Below are 14,411 nucleotides of genomic sequence, written 5' to 3'. Positions count from 1 at the left end.
ATAAATGACAACAAACATAATAAACCTACAGGAGGTTTAAAAGTAACTTCATTTGAATATTCAAGTGTAATGCTTCTGTAAAAGATTAAAACATACGTTTCAACTTTAACAGATATGTCAATTTCCATTTGTTCCTAACCTGCCACTAATACATAGGTTCACTGGGCTGCCAAAGAACCCAGCTGATCATGGAGAGAGATGAAGGTATCAGTGGAAAAAGAGCATGGATACTACAGCATTTATCCAAACAGTATGACCTGTCTTTGCATCCCTGAAGTAAGAATAGCCAGTTTCTCCAATTAATTTGCTCTATACTAAATAAAGCAGCATTGTCTGTGAAGAGTTACTCCATACCCATAACATTTCACTAGTATAGTTACCAATTCAGAGGTTAAAAAAAAAAAAAAAAATACAGACCAAATCCATGTACCCATGATCCTTTGTATCCTAAAATGTAGAACTATTCTTAGTTTTAACCAAGAATTATATTGGAATGAAGTAAAATAACTTTTAGAGTAATTTTGAGTATACTCTTATTTGTTACTACATTTCTACATAAATTATTTAAGATTGCTTGTGGACATAATTTAATCTATAATATATCATAATGTCAACCATTACAGTGATCCAGAATGAGATTCTGGCTATAGAGCGAGCTTAATTATTAAGCAACACTTTCTTAAAAAGCTTCTGTATTTCTGATTGGTAAGAAAAACAAACACCAAAAAGAGCATCTCTCATTGAAATAGCACTGACGTTCAAGCTCAGGCCCCCTTCTTTATGTTCAACATAATTAACTCTCTAGGAAAAAATAATGAAACATTAAGTCACATTAACAAGTTACAGTCATCTTCAAGGAAACTCGATGGGCAATTCTGGTGTTACAGTTGTATATCTTGGATCCAACCTAGGGATGAAGTCCTGAAAGTGTTTAGATGCACCAGTACCAAAAACATCAAGAACTTTTCGGTTCATGACAGCAAATCTGCCCTTGGTGAGCCTTAAAAGGAACTTCCAGTAAGATGGTCTCAAGGTCTGAACTTCCATGACAGCTGCCTGGAAGCAAATTTCTGTAGAGATGGAATAGATGATAGTGTCTGCATGGGGAAAATAGGGAACCTTTCCTGCTTCAATGCCTTTGAAATACATTGTCTCTACCAATCTGGAAGCTAAATACATGGAAATTGTGCTTTTATAAAACATCATTGATATTCCCACCAAAAACCCAGCTATAATGGCATGCAGTTCATCATCCAGATTTCTGACCCAGCGCAGGAAGCAACTAGTACCCTTGTATATACTAACAAAAGAGCCCAAAAAAGCTCTGAGCTGGAAGTTTTCTTTATTGTAGAAGAGAGAAAGTAGCCGGAATGGCTGTGTAAACAGATGCCTAAATGCAGAGGAATTCCGGAGGCAGCACTGGATCAAGTATCCCATGCTAAACACTCTGATGAAAACTTTAATGCAATAAGAGATGCAATTATCCTCATAGTGTTTGCAACGTCAATGCCTTGGTCCATGCTTACATACTGAATCCACAAGCTTCCTGACTAGAGCAATTATATTCGTTCCTCTTGGTTTTTCCTCATGTTTCTCAGTCTTTTGTTCCACTTTTGCATATGCCGCCTCTGGTGAATAAGAATGTGTGGGAATTTCTTCCTTCCCAACAATGAACCTAAGTGCAGAGAATGTAAATCCTTTCAAACTGTCTTTGCACCCATGCAGAAACGTTTTGCTAAAGGGTAGACTAGTGGTAGAGGCTACCAGTAGTCCCCCAATATCTGTTCTCACTTTCTTCTTGTAATAGACCCTATGAACTTAAGCTGGGCAAATGGGTTGCCAAAACTATAATATTTTCTAGCTTTTTTTGCAGTTAGGTGTGACCAGTGAAATGTAAGGAAAATGGTAACAAAACTCTGTGAAGACTGGAATGTGGATGCAATATCTAGAACTGGAACAGATATCTTGCACAGCAAGGTAGAAGCCACATGTTAAAGATGGTAGAGCACAGAAGGAGCTTGGGTCCCTAAGGAGACCAGAGTCACCATATTCATCATAGTCTGCCAATATTTTTGTGAGAGTGAAACAAATTTCTATCTACAAATTTCAATCTTGAGTAAGCAGCTATAATTTGAGATTTCCTGTTACTCATAATTGAACCTAATTTTAACTGAGAATGACTCAGCAGTACTGTTAGAGGAATAGGACTCTATTTTATCTGTTTATTTGTTCTCTTTTCCTAGTGTAAGTGATTTTCCATTAGCATTACCAATGGAGTTTTTCAAGATAGTAGATTACTATTGAAGGCGAGGGTGGCAACTCAAATTTTCTTGGAATATTTGGTAATCCTATTTCTAGAGCACATGTCCATACAAAGCTACTGATATTTTTTAACTGGTGGGAATATTTCAGAACTAATTCACACTCTTATTTGCATACACATACACAATACCTTATTTTGCTTGATTCAATGAAGCAAAATACTTTTTAAATTATAAGTTAATAATTACTCCAGCAGTAAATAAACTAAGGTTACTAGCACAGGAAGATAACTAGGTATCATGTCTCCACCATAGAACTGTAAAATGTTTGAATTAGAAGATATCTTAGTAAACATCTACTTCAACTCATTCTTCTTTTCAGATGAAGATGTTCAGAGCCACGAGGTAAAAATTACAAGATCACAAGATTATTTATAAAGCAGTGGTACAGAAAAGCACCAATTATTATTCTCTAGCACATTTATTGTAACCAGTAAGAACCACTTTATCAGCTTGGAATACTAAATGAATGACATTTCCTTTCTTTCTTTCTTTTTTTTTTTTTTAAATTACTGAAGATCCTACTGCCTTTGTTAGTAGGAAGGCCATCAGCCTTCTTTTCAATTGCTATAGAACTTCATGATCATACTCAGCTCTCAGATTTTACTTAGATCTCACTACTGGGAGAAGATTAGAGAACCTGATCAACTCACCCACCAGTTTCACATTTTCACATTTTCTCTTTGACACATGGGTTCTTGATTTTACATATAGCTTTTATATTGTCATAAGGATTTCAGTGATACTTAGTTTATCTAAAAACACTGTAAAATTAGTGGCAAATCACATTTGCAAAATTCATATTTTACTTAGTAAGGTGTAAGAAAGAATTCCATTTGCATTTATTTAATGCAAGCATAGTTCTTGGACTCCCCCTTAAAAGTAAGATACAAAATAATTTAGATACTGTTTTAAGGCTGACTTTAGGAATCTTTGGAACCTTCTGGGATCTATCTTTTCTAACTTCCCTAAAGGATATCTTTCTAAGAGATTGCTTTACAAAAAAATCTACTTATGCACACAATCCTTTAAGTAGATGGCAGTCATACTTTAATTTAATTCATTATACCACTGCCCACTGCATTGATCTTTTGTCCGTTTCTGTGCAAGTTAACTTATTTTGAATTTTATGTCATGAATCACTATAGGAATTTAATTAAATTGATATATTAACTGTGCTATAATTGCCACTAAAGTATTGTAAATGTCAGGCTACTCTGCTCTCATCCCAGATCATGACTGTAAATAAGATGCTGCAATTCAGATTCTGTTCTTTATCAAGAGATGTGTACGAAAAGAAATAATCTATTTTGACCCAAAATCTGGAATTTGAATTTTACCTTTCACATAGAAATGATAAATACTTCCACAGAATATTTGATAAATTACCTATAATTATTTTTTTCAATTTTTTCTAATGTTCCAATGTTTAATGCTCTTCTGTGTTCATGATCTGATCATTGATAAATTGCCTGTCTGTAGTCATGCTACTCACTTTTTTAGACTCTAATTTATTCAGCACTTTTTTTGAACATAAGTTAGTTTCATTTCCATTTTCATTGAGAGTATTTTCAAAATCTGATAATTTAGTTTTAAAAGTTTCATACTACATATTATCAATATAAAATTCCTATAAAAATGAAATATCCCATTTAGCAAATTCATCATCTGAACACACAGGAGCTGTGATTGTACACCTTGAGGTATTTATCAATGTGGCAGCATAGATACTATATGATGGAATTAACTGGCCAGAGTATTTAAGATAAATAAACTTGCATTTAATAATGGAAAGCACTTCACACACTACTGATACATAGACTGAAAAGTAACATGTTACTTTGTATAATAAATATGTTTAAATATTTTGAATGTTTAATATTTTTGTTTATTTAAAGTCATATTAGTTTAAATCAACCACCTATACCAAAGGTCATATTTACTTACCATTATATGCAAAATTAACTTAATTCCTTCCAAAAATAGAAGGACTATAAGCAAGCAAGTTGGGCATTAGTAAGTGTTAATTTATTGACATATAAAGCTTTAATTAACACTTTAATATAAAAAACTATTTAATATCCTAAAATTCTATTTAGCTGGTATTTTCTTCCTCACCCTTTAAACAGGCCTTATGAACGTGATGATGTTTCCTCTACCTTAACACCCAAAAGAGTGTAATATACAACATCATAAATAAATATTTGGGAGCAAATTAATTCAATACTAGATTAATGAAAAACACTTAAATAAAATTTTGGATTTAAAGGTCTATAAAATAGTTGATTTCTTAAATGTAGAAATCTATTTTATTAATTATTCTGAAATATTTTGGTTATATTTATATACTTCATAGTTTAGAATAGTGATTTATAGAAAAATCTGGATAGTATAGAGAGTTCCTACATAACTCACACCCAATTTCCCCCATTCTAACATCTTCCATTAATATGGTACACAATTAATGAATCAATACTGATCTATTAGTATGTATCTTGGTATCTTACATTAGTATGGTCACAATTAGTGAATCGGTATTGAAACATTATTATTAATTCATGTTCATACTTTATTACTATTCCCTTATTTTTTATCTAATGTCATTTTTCTGTTCCAGGATCCCATCCAGGATACTATGTTACTAGTCATCCTGTCTCTGTATTCACCTCTTGGCTGTTCTCAAACATTCCTTGTTTCGGAGGACCTTGATAGGTTTGAGTAGTACTAACCAGGCATTTTGCATAATGTTCCTCAACAGGAACTTAATGTTTTCCTCATGATCAGACTAGTGTTACAAGTTTTGGGAAGAAGACCACAGAGTTAAAGTGGCATTTCCATCACATTTTATGAAGGGTAAATACTATCAACATGATCAATCATTGTTAATGTTGACCTTAATCACCTGACTTAGGTAGTATTTGTCAGGTTTCTCCACTGTAAAGTTACTATGCTTCCCTATTTTAATTCTGTACTCTTTGAGAGGCAGTCACTATGCATAGCCTACATTTAAGGAATTGGGAGTTATGCTCCACCTACTTGAGGGTAGAGAATCTATAGAAATTATTCAGAATTTTTCTGCATTGAGAATTTGTCTATTCTTCTTTGCATGTTTGTTCAATCATTTACTCAAATCAGAATGGAAGAAAGCTTAATTTAAATTGATAACATCTAGTACCAATGATAACTATTGAAATGGAGGGAATATTCAAAAATCTTTGTCTTAAAAGAAAATATGACTTTCCATATATGATTTTCTAGCACATGGCCTGCCAAGGTGACTCTGGTACTATTACATACTAATGATGGTTAAAATAAAATAGTCTTAGGCACTTCTTTGATTCTCTCTTTGATCTTTGAAAAATGCATCTTTACCAGTAAAGGAAGAAAAAAAAAATCTATTCTCAGTTCCTCTTCAGAACTCGTTGGGAAAAGCCAGATGGAGAAAGGCAGTTTCACTTGAGTCATTTTTCATTTTCTCATTTTCTAACCACATATTCAGTTTTCCTCCCTTTTTTAGTAAAACTATATGTCTTCTTTATTTACTCTTTATTTATGGAGCATGTACCATGTGTTCTGTGCTGAGGATAATGAGCAAGTTTGCTATATTTAGTTCCCACATAACATTGATTACAATTAACTTTGGTTCATTTGTAGTTAAATTAAGGAAAGCAATGATTAGATATAGTCATGACCACTGCACTTTTTTAAACCATGTGGCCATTAGGAAACACTTCACGTTCCTCATTTCTTTATACAATTAAGTGAGGTACCCTGGTTCAAATACTACGCATCTTCCAAGACACCTTAGAAATATTAGTTCAAGACCCTAGAAGGCCATGGAAATCATAACTGGCCAGTCACAGGATGAAAATCAAGAGAATTTTCTTGATATAAAAACAAACACCCTAAAATTAAGAAAATGGTAATAGGAACATACATATCAATAATTACCTTAAATGTAAATGGATTAAATGCTCCCACCAAAAGACACAGACTGGATGAATGGATAAAAAAGCAAGCTCCTTATATATGTTGTCTACAAGAGACCCACTTCAGGCCCACGGACACATACAGACTGAAAGTGAGGGGATGGAAAAATATATTCCATGTAAATGGAAATCAAAAGAAAGCTGGAGTAGCAATACTCATATCAGACAAAATAGACTTTAAAATAAAGACTGTCACAAGAGATAAGGAAGGACACTATGTAATGATCAAGGGATCATTCCAAGAAGATATAACAGTTTTAAATATTTATGCACCCAAAATAGGAGCACCTCAATACATAAGGCAAATGTTAACAGCCATAAAAGGGGAAATCTATAGTAACACAATAATAGTGGGGGACTTTAACACTCCACTTACACCAATGGATAGGTCATCCAGACAGAAAATTAATAAGGAAACACTAGCCTTAAATGATACATTAGACCAGATAGACTTAATTGATATTTATAGGACATTCCATCCAAAAGTAGCAGAGTACACATTCTTCTCAAGTGCACACATAACATTCTCCAGGATAGATCACATCTTGGGTCACAAATCAAGCCTCAATACATTTAAGAAAATTTAAATCATATCAAGCATCTTTTCTGACCACAATGCTATGAGGTTAGACATGAATTACAGGGGACATCCCTGGAAGGTCAGTGGTTAAGAGTTCACCTTCCAATGCAGGGGGTGTGGGTTTGATCCCCGGTCAGGGAGATAAGATGCCTGCCACGGAGTGAAAAAAACAAAACAAAACATAAAACAGAAGCAGTATTGTAACAAATTCAATAAAGACTTTAAAAATTGTCCACATTTTTTAGAAATCTTAAAAATATGTATATCACTCATCCATTAAAAGTAAATAAAAAAGAAATCAATTACAGGAAAACAACTGTAAAAAATACAAACACATGGAGGCCAAATGATATGCTACTAAATAACCAAGGGATCACTGAAGAAATCAAAGAGGAAATTAAAAAATACCTAGAAACAACTGACAATGAAAACACAACAAGCCAAAACCTATGGGATGCAGCAAAAGCAGTTCTAAGAGGGAAGTTTATAGCAATAAAATCCTAACTCAAGAAACAAGAAAAATCTCAAATAAACAACCTAACCTTACACCTAAAGCAACTAGAGAAAGAAGAACAAACAAAACCCAAAGGTAGTAGAATGAAAGAAATCATAAAGATCAGAGCAGAAATAAATGAAATAGAAATGAAAAAAACAATAGCACATATCAATAAAACTAAAAGCTTGCTCTTTGAGAAGATAAACAAAATTGATAAAACTTTAGGCAGACTCATCAAGAAAAAAAGGGAGAGGACTCAAATCAATAGAATTAGAAATGAAAAAGGAGAAGTAACAACTGACACTGCAGAGATACAAAGGATCATGAGAGATTACTACAAGCAACTATATGCCAATAAAATGGACAACCTGGAACACATGGACAAATTTGTAGAAAAGTACAACCTTCCAAGACTGAACCAGGAGAAATAGAAAAAATGAACAGACCAATCACAAGAAATGAAATTGAGACTGTGATTAAAAATCTTCCAACAAACAAAAGCCCAGGACCAGATGGCTTCACAAGCGAATTCTATCAAACATTTAGAGAAGAGCTAACATCTATCCTTCTCAAACTCTTGCAAAAAATTACAAAGGGAGGAACACTCCCAAACTCATTCTACATGGCCACCATCAAACTGATGCCCAAACCTGACAAAGATATCAAAAAAAAGTAAATTATAGGCCAATATCACTGATGAAGATAGACACAAAAATCCTCAACAAAACACTAGCAAACTGAAACCAACAACACATTAAAAAGATCATACACCATGATCAGTTGGGATTTATCCCAGGGATGCAAGGATTCTTCAATATATGCAAATTAACCAATGTGATACGCCATATTAACAAATTGAAGGAGAAAAACCATATGATCATCTCAATAGATGCAGAAAAAGGTTTTGACAAAATTCAACACCAATGGAGAGACCTTCAAGATGGCGGAGGATTAAGACGTGGTGACCACCTTCCTCCCCACAAATACATCAGAAATACATCTACATGTGGAACAACTCCTACAGAACACCTACTGAACGCTGGCAGAAGACCTCAGACTTCCCAAAAGGCAAGAAACTCCCCACGTACCTGGGTAGGGCAAAAGAAAAAAGAAAAAACAGAGACCAAAGAATAGGGACAGGGCCTACACCTCTGGGAGGGAGCTGTGAAGGAGGAAAGGTTTCCACACACTAGGAAGCCCCTTCACTGGCAGAGACAGGGGGTGGCGAGGGGGCAGCTGTGGAGCCATGGAGGACAGCGCAGCAACAGGGGTGCAGAAAGCAAAGTGGAGAAATTCCTGCAGAGAGGATCACTGCCGACCAGCACTCACCAACCTGAGAGGCTTGTCTGCTAACCCGCCTGAATGGGTGGGGGCTGGGAGCTGATGCTCAGGCTTCAGAGGTCAGATCCCAGGGAGAGGACTGGGGTTGGCTGTGTGAACACAGCCTGAAGGGGGCTAGTGCACCACAGCTAGCCAGGAGGGAGTCCTGGAAAATGTCTGGAACTGCCTAAGAGGCAAGAGACCATTGTTTCCAGGTGCGCGAGGAGAGGGGATTCAGAGAACCACCTAAACGAGCTTCAGAGATGGACGCGAGCCACGGCTATCAGGGTGGATGCTAGAAACGGGTATGAAATGCTCAGGCTGCTGTTGCAACCACCAAGAAGCCTGTGTGCAAGCACAGGTCACTATTCACACCTCCCCTCCCGGGAGCCTGTGCAGCCCGCCACTGCCAGGGTTCCATGATCCAGGGACAACTTCCCTGGGAGAACATATGGCGTACCTCAGGCTGTTGCAACGTCACACCAGCCTCTGCCGCCGCAGGCTCGCCCCGCATTCCATAACCCTCCCTCCCCCAGGCCTGAGTGAGCCAGAGCTCCCTAATCAGCTGCTCCTTCAACCCCGTCCTGTCTGAGCGAGGAACAGATGCCCTCAGGTGACCTACATGCAGAGGCGGGGCCAAATCCAAAGCTGAACCCCAGGAGCTGTGAAAACAAAGAAGAGAAAGGGAGATCTCTCCAAGCAGCCTCAGGAGTAGTGGATTAAATCTCCACAATCAACTGAATGTACCCTACATCTGTGGAATACCTGAATAGACAACGAACCATCCCAAAACTGAGGCAGTGGATTTTGGGAGCAACTGTAGACTTGGGGTTTGTTTTCTGCATCTAATTTGTTTCTGGTTTTATGTTTATCTTAGTTTAGTATTTAGAGTTTATTATCATTGGTAGATTTGTTTACTGATGTGGTTGCTCTCTTCCTCTTTTTTTATATACAGATATATATATATTATTCCTTTTTCTCTTTTTGTGAGTGTGTATGTGTATGCATCTTTGTGTGATTTTGTCTGTACAGCTTTGCTTTTCCAATTTGTCCTAGGGTTCTGTCTGTCCATTTGTTTTTTGTTTGTTTGTTTAGTGTAGTTTTAGCACTTGTTATCATTGGTGAATTTGTTTTTTGGTTTGCTTGTTCTCTTCTTTCTTTCCTTTTTTTAAATTACTTTTTAATTTTTTTTATTTTTAATAACTTTTAAAAATTTTTAGTAGCTTTCTTTTCCTTTCTTTCCTTTCTTTCTTTCATTTTTCTTTCTTTCTTTCCTCTTTCCTCCCTCCCTCCCTCCCTTGCTCCTTCCTTCCTTTCTTTCTTTCTTCCTTTCTCTCTTTCTTCCTTTCTTTCTTCCTTTCTTTCTTTCTTTCTGCATCTTGGTGCTCCGGCCAGGTGTCACACCTGTGCTTCTGAGGCAGCAGAGTCGAGTTCAGGACACTGGTCCACCAGAGACCTCCCGGCTCCACATAATATAAAACAGGAAAAGATCTCCCAGAGATCTGCATCTCAACTCTAAGACCCAGCTCCACGCAATGACCAGCAAGCTCCAGTGCTGGACACCCTATGCCAAACAACTAGCAAGATAGGAACACAACCCCACCCACTAGCAGAGAGCCTGCCTAAAATCAAAACAAGGTCACAGACACCCCAAACCCCACCATCGGACACAGTCCTGCCCACCAGAAAGACAAGAGCCAATCTAAACACCAGAACACAGGCACCAGTCTCCTCCACCAGGAAACCTACACAACACACTGAACCACCTTTAGCCACTGGGGGCAGACACCAAAAACAATGGGAACTAAGAACCTGCAACCTGCGAAAAGGAGACCCCAAAAACAGTAAGTTAAGCAAAATGAGAAGACAGAGAAACACACAGCAGATTAAGGAGCAAGGTAAAACCCCACCAGACCAAACAAATGAAGAGGAAATAGGCAGCTTACCTGAGAAAGAACTCAGAGTAATGATAGTAAGGATGATCCAAAATCTAGGAAATAGAATGGAGAAAATACAAGAAACGTTTAACAAGGACCTAGAAGGACTAAAGAGCAAACAAACTATGATGAACAACACAATAAATGAAATTAAAAATTCTCCGGAAGGAATCAATAGCAGAACAACTGAGGCAGAACAGAAAAGTGACCTGGAAGATAAAATTGTGGGAATAACTACTGCAGAGAGGAATAAAGAAAAAAGAATGAAAATAATTGAAGACAGTCTAAGAGACCTCTGAGACAACATTAAACCCACCAACATTCGAATTACAGGGATCCCAGAAGAAGAAGAAAAAAAGAAAGGGACTGAGAAAATATTTGAAGAGATTATAGTTAAAACTTCCCTAATAGGGGAAAGGAAATAGTCAATCAAGTCCATGAAGGGCAGAGAGTCCCATACAGGATAAATCCAAGGAGAAAAAGGCTAAGACACATTAATCAAACTATCAAAAATTAAATACAAATAAAAAATATTAAACGCAGCAAGCGAAAAACAACAAATAATATACAAGGGTATCCCCATAAGGTTAACAGCTGATCTTTCAGCAGAAACTCTGCAAACCAAAAGGGAGTGGCAGGACATATTTAAAGTGATGAAAGGGAAAAACCTACAATGAATATTACTCTACCCAGCAAGGATTTCATTCAGATTGGACAGAGAAATTAAAACCTTTTCAGACAAGCAAAAGCTAAGAGAATTCAGCACCACCAAATCAGCTTTACAACAAATGCTAGGCAGGAAACACAAGAGAAGGAAAAGACCTACAATAACAAACCCAAAACAATTAAGAAAATGGTCATAGGAACATACATATCCATAATTACCTTAAATGTAAATGGATTACATGCTCCAACCAAAAGACATAGACTGGCTGAATGGACACAAAAACAAGACCCATATATATGCTGTCTACAAGAGACCCACTTCAGACCTAGGGACACATACAGACTGAAAGTGAGGGGATGGAAAAAGATATTCCATGCAAATGGAAATCAAAAGAAAGCTGGAGTAGCAATTCTCATATCAGACAAAATAGACTTTAAAATAAATACGATTACAAGAGATAAAGAAGGACACTACATAATGATCAAGGGATCAATCCAAGAAAAATATATAAAAATGGTAAATATTTATGTACCCAACATAGGAGCACCACAATACATAAGGCAAATGCTAACAACCATAAAAGGGGAAATCAACAGTAACACAATAATAGTAGGGCAGTTTAACATGCCAATTTCACCAATGGACAGATCAACCAAAATGAAAATAAATAAGGAAACACAAGCTTTAAATGATACATTACACAAGATGGACTTAAAATTGATATTTATAGGACATTCCATCCAAAAACAACAGAATATACCTTCTTCTCAAGTGCTCATGGAACATTCTCCAGGATAGATCATATCTTGGGTCACAAATCCAGCCTTGGTAAAATTAAGAAAATTGGAATCATATCAAATATCTTTTCTGACCATGCTATGAGACTAGATATCAATTACAGGAAGAAATCTGTAAAAAATACAAACACATGGAGGCTAAACAATACACTACCAAATAACCCAGAGATCACTGAAGAAATCAACAGGAAGTCAAAAAATAACTAGAAACAAATGACAATGAAAACACGACGACCCAAAACCTATGAGATGCAGTAGAAGCAGTTCTAAGAGGGAATATTAGAGCAATACAATCCTACCTCAAGGAACAAGAAAAATCTCAAATAAACAACCTAACCTTACACCTAAAGCAACTAGAGAAAGAGGGACAAACAAAACCCTAAGTTAGAAGAATGAAAGAAATCCTAAAGATCAGAGCAGAAATAAATGAAATAGAAATGAAGAAAACAATAGCAAAGATCAATAAAACTAAAAGCTGGTTCTCTGAGAAGATAAACAAAATTGATAAACCATTAGCCAGACTCATCACCAAAAGAAGGGAGAAGACTCAATTCAATAGAATTAGAAATGAAAAAGAAGTAACAACTGACACTGTAGAAATACAAAGGATCCTGAGAGATTACTACAAGCAACTATATGCCAATATAATGGACAACCTGGAAGAAATGGACAAATTCTTAGAGAAGAACAACCTTCTGAGACTGAACCAGGAAGAAATAGAAAATATAAGCAGACCAATCACAAAAAAATGAAATTGAGACTGTGATTAAAAATCTTCCAACAAACAAGAGCCCAGGACCAGATAGCTTCACAGGTGACTTCTATCAAACACTTAGAGAAGAGCTAACACATATCCTACTCAAACTCTTCCACAATATAGCTGAGGGAGGACCACTCCCAAACTCATTCTATGAGGCCACCGTCACCCTGATACCAAAACCAGACAAAGATGTCACAAAGAAAGAAAACTATAGGCCAATATCACTGATGAACACAGATGCAAAAATCCTCCAAAAAATACTAGCAAACAGAATCCAACAGCACATGAAAAGGATCATACACCATCATCAAGTGGGGTTTATCCCAGGAATGCAAGGATTCTTCAATATACGCAAATCAATCAATGTGATAAACCATATTAACAAATTGAAGGAGAAAAACCATATGATCATCTCAATAAATGCAGAAAAAGCTTTCAACGAAATTCAACACCCATTTATGATAAAAACCCTCCAAAAAGTAAGCAAAGAGGGAACTTATCTCAACATAATAAAGGTCATATATGACAAACCCACAGCCAACATTGTCCTCAATGGTGAAAAACTGAAACCATTTCCACTAAGATCAGGAACAAGACACGGTTGTCCACTCTCACCACTATTATTCAACATAGTTTTGGAAGTTTTAGCCACAGCAGTCGAGAAGAAAAAGCAATAAAAGGAATCCAAATAGGAAAAGAAGAAGTAAAGCTGTCACTCTTTGCAGATGACATGATACTATACATAGAGAATCCTAAAAATATTACCAGAAAACTACTAGAGCTAATCAATGAATCTGGTAAAGTAGCAAGATACAAAATTAATGCACAGAAATCGCTTGCATTCCTATACACTAATGATGACAAATCTGAAAGAGAAATTAAGGAAACCCTCCCATTTACCATTGCAACAAAAAGAATAAAATATCTAGGAATAAACCTACCTAAGGAGACAAAAGACCTGTATGCAGAAAACTATAAGACACTGATGAAAGTTGACTTTCTATCTACAATCGACAGATTCAGTGCAATCCCTATCAAACTACCAACGGCATTTTCACAGAACTACAACAAAAAATTTCACCATTTGTATGGAAACACAAAAGACCCTGAATAGCCAAAGCAATATTGAGAAAGAAAAACGGAGCTGGAGGAATCAGGCTCCCTGACTTCAGACTATACTACAAAGGTACAGTCATCAATACAGTATGGTACTGGCACAAAAACAGAAATACAGATCAATGGAACAGGATAGAAAGCCCACAGATAAACCCACACACATATGGTCACCTTATCTTTGATAAAGGAGGCAAGAATATACAGTGGAGAAAAGACAGCCTCTTCAATAAGTGGTGCTGGGAAAACTGGACAGCTACATGTAAAAGAATGAAATTAGAACACTCCCTAACACCATACACAAAAATAAACTCAAAATGGATTAAAGACCTAAATGTAAGGCCAGACACTATAAAACTCTGAGAGGAAAACATAGGAAGAACACTCTTTGACAAAAATTGCAGCAAGATCTTTTTTGACCCACCTCCTAG

General features: G+C 36.2%; 1 protein-coding gene across 1 annotated transcript; it reads right to left on the bottom strand.

The window, feature by feature from the left end:
* Positions 1-852: 852 nt before the first annotated feature.
* LOC118895891 (transmembrane protein 135-like) lies at positions 853-3,807 on the bottom strand. Its single transcript, XM_036853456.1, is given in 2 exon segments — positions 853-1,810; positions 3,794-3,807. Coding segments are annotated over 2 exon segments (972 nt in total).
* Positions 3,808-14,411: the final 10,604 nt, after the last annotated feature.

The sequence above is a fragment of the Balaenoptera musculus genome, chromosome 5 (genome assembly GCF_009873245.2).
Source record: "Balaenoptera musculus isolate JJ_BM4_2016_0621 chromosome 5, mBalMus1.pri.v3, whole genome shotgun sequence".
Lineage (NCBI taxonomy): Eukaryota > Metazoa > Chordata > Mammalia > Artiodactyla > Balaenopteridae > Balaenoptera > Balaenoptera musculus.
This window is presented reverse-complemented; position numbering and strand designations above follow the sequence as displayed.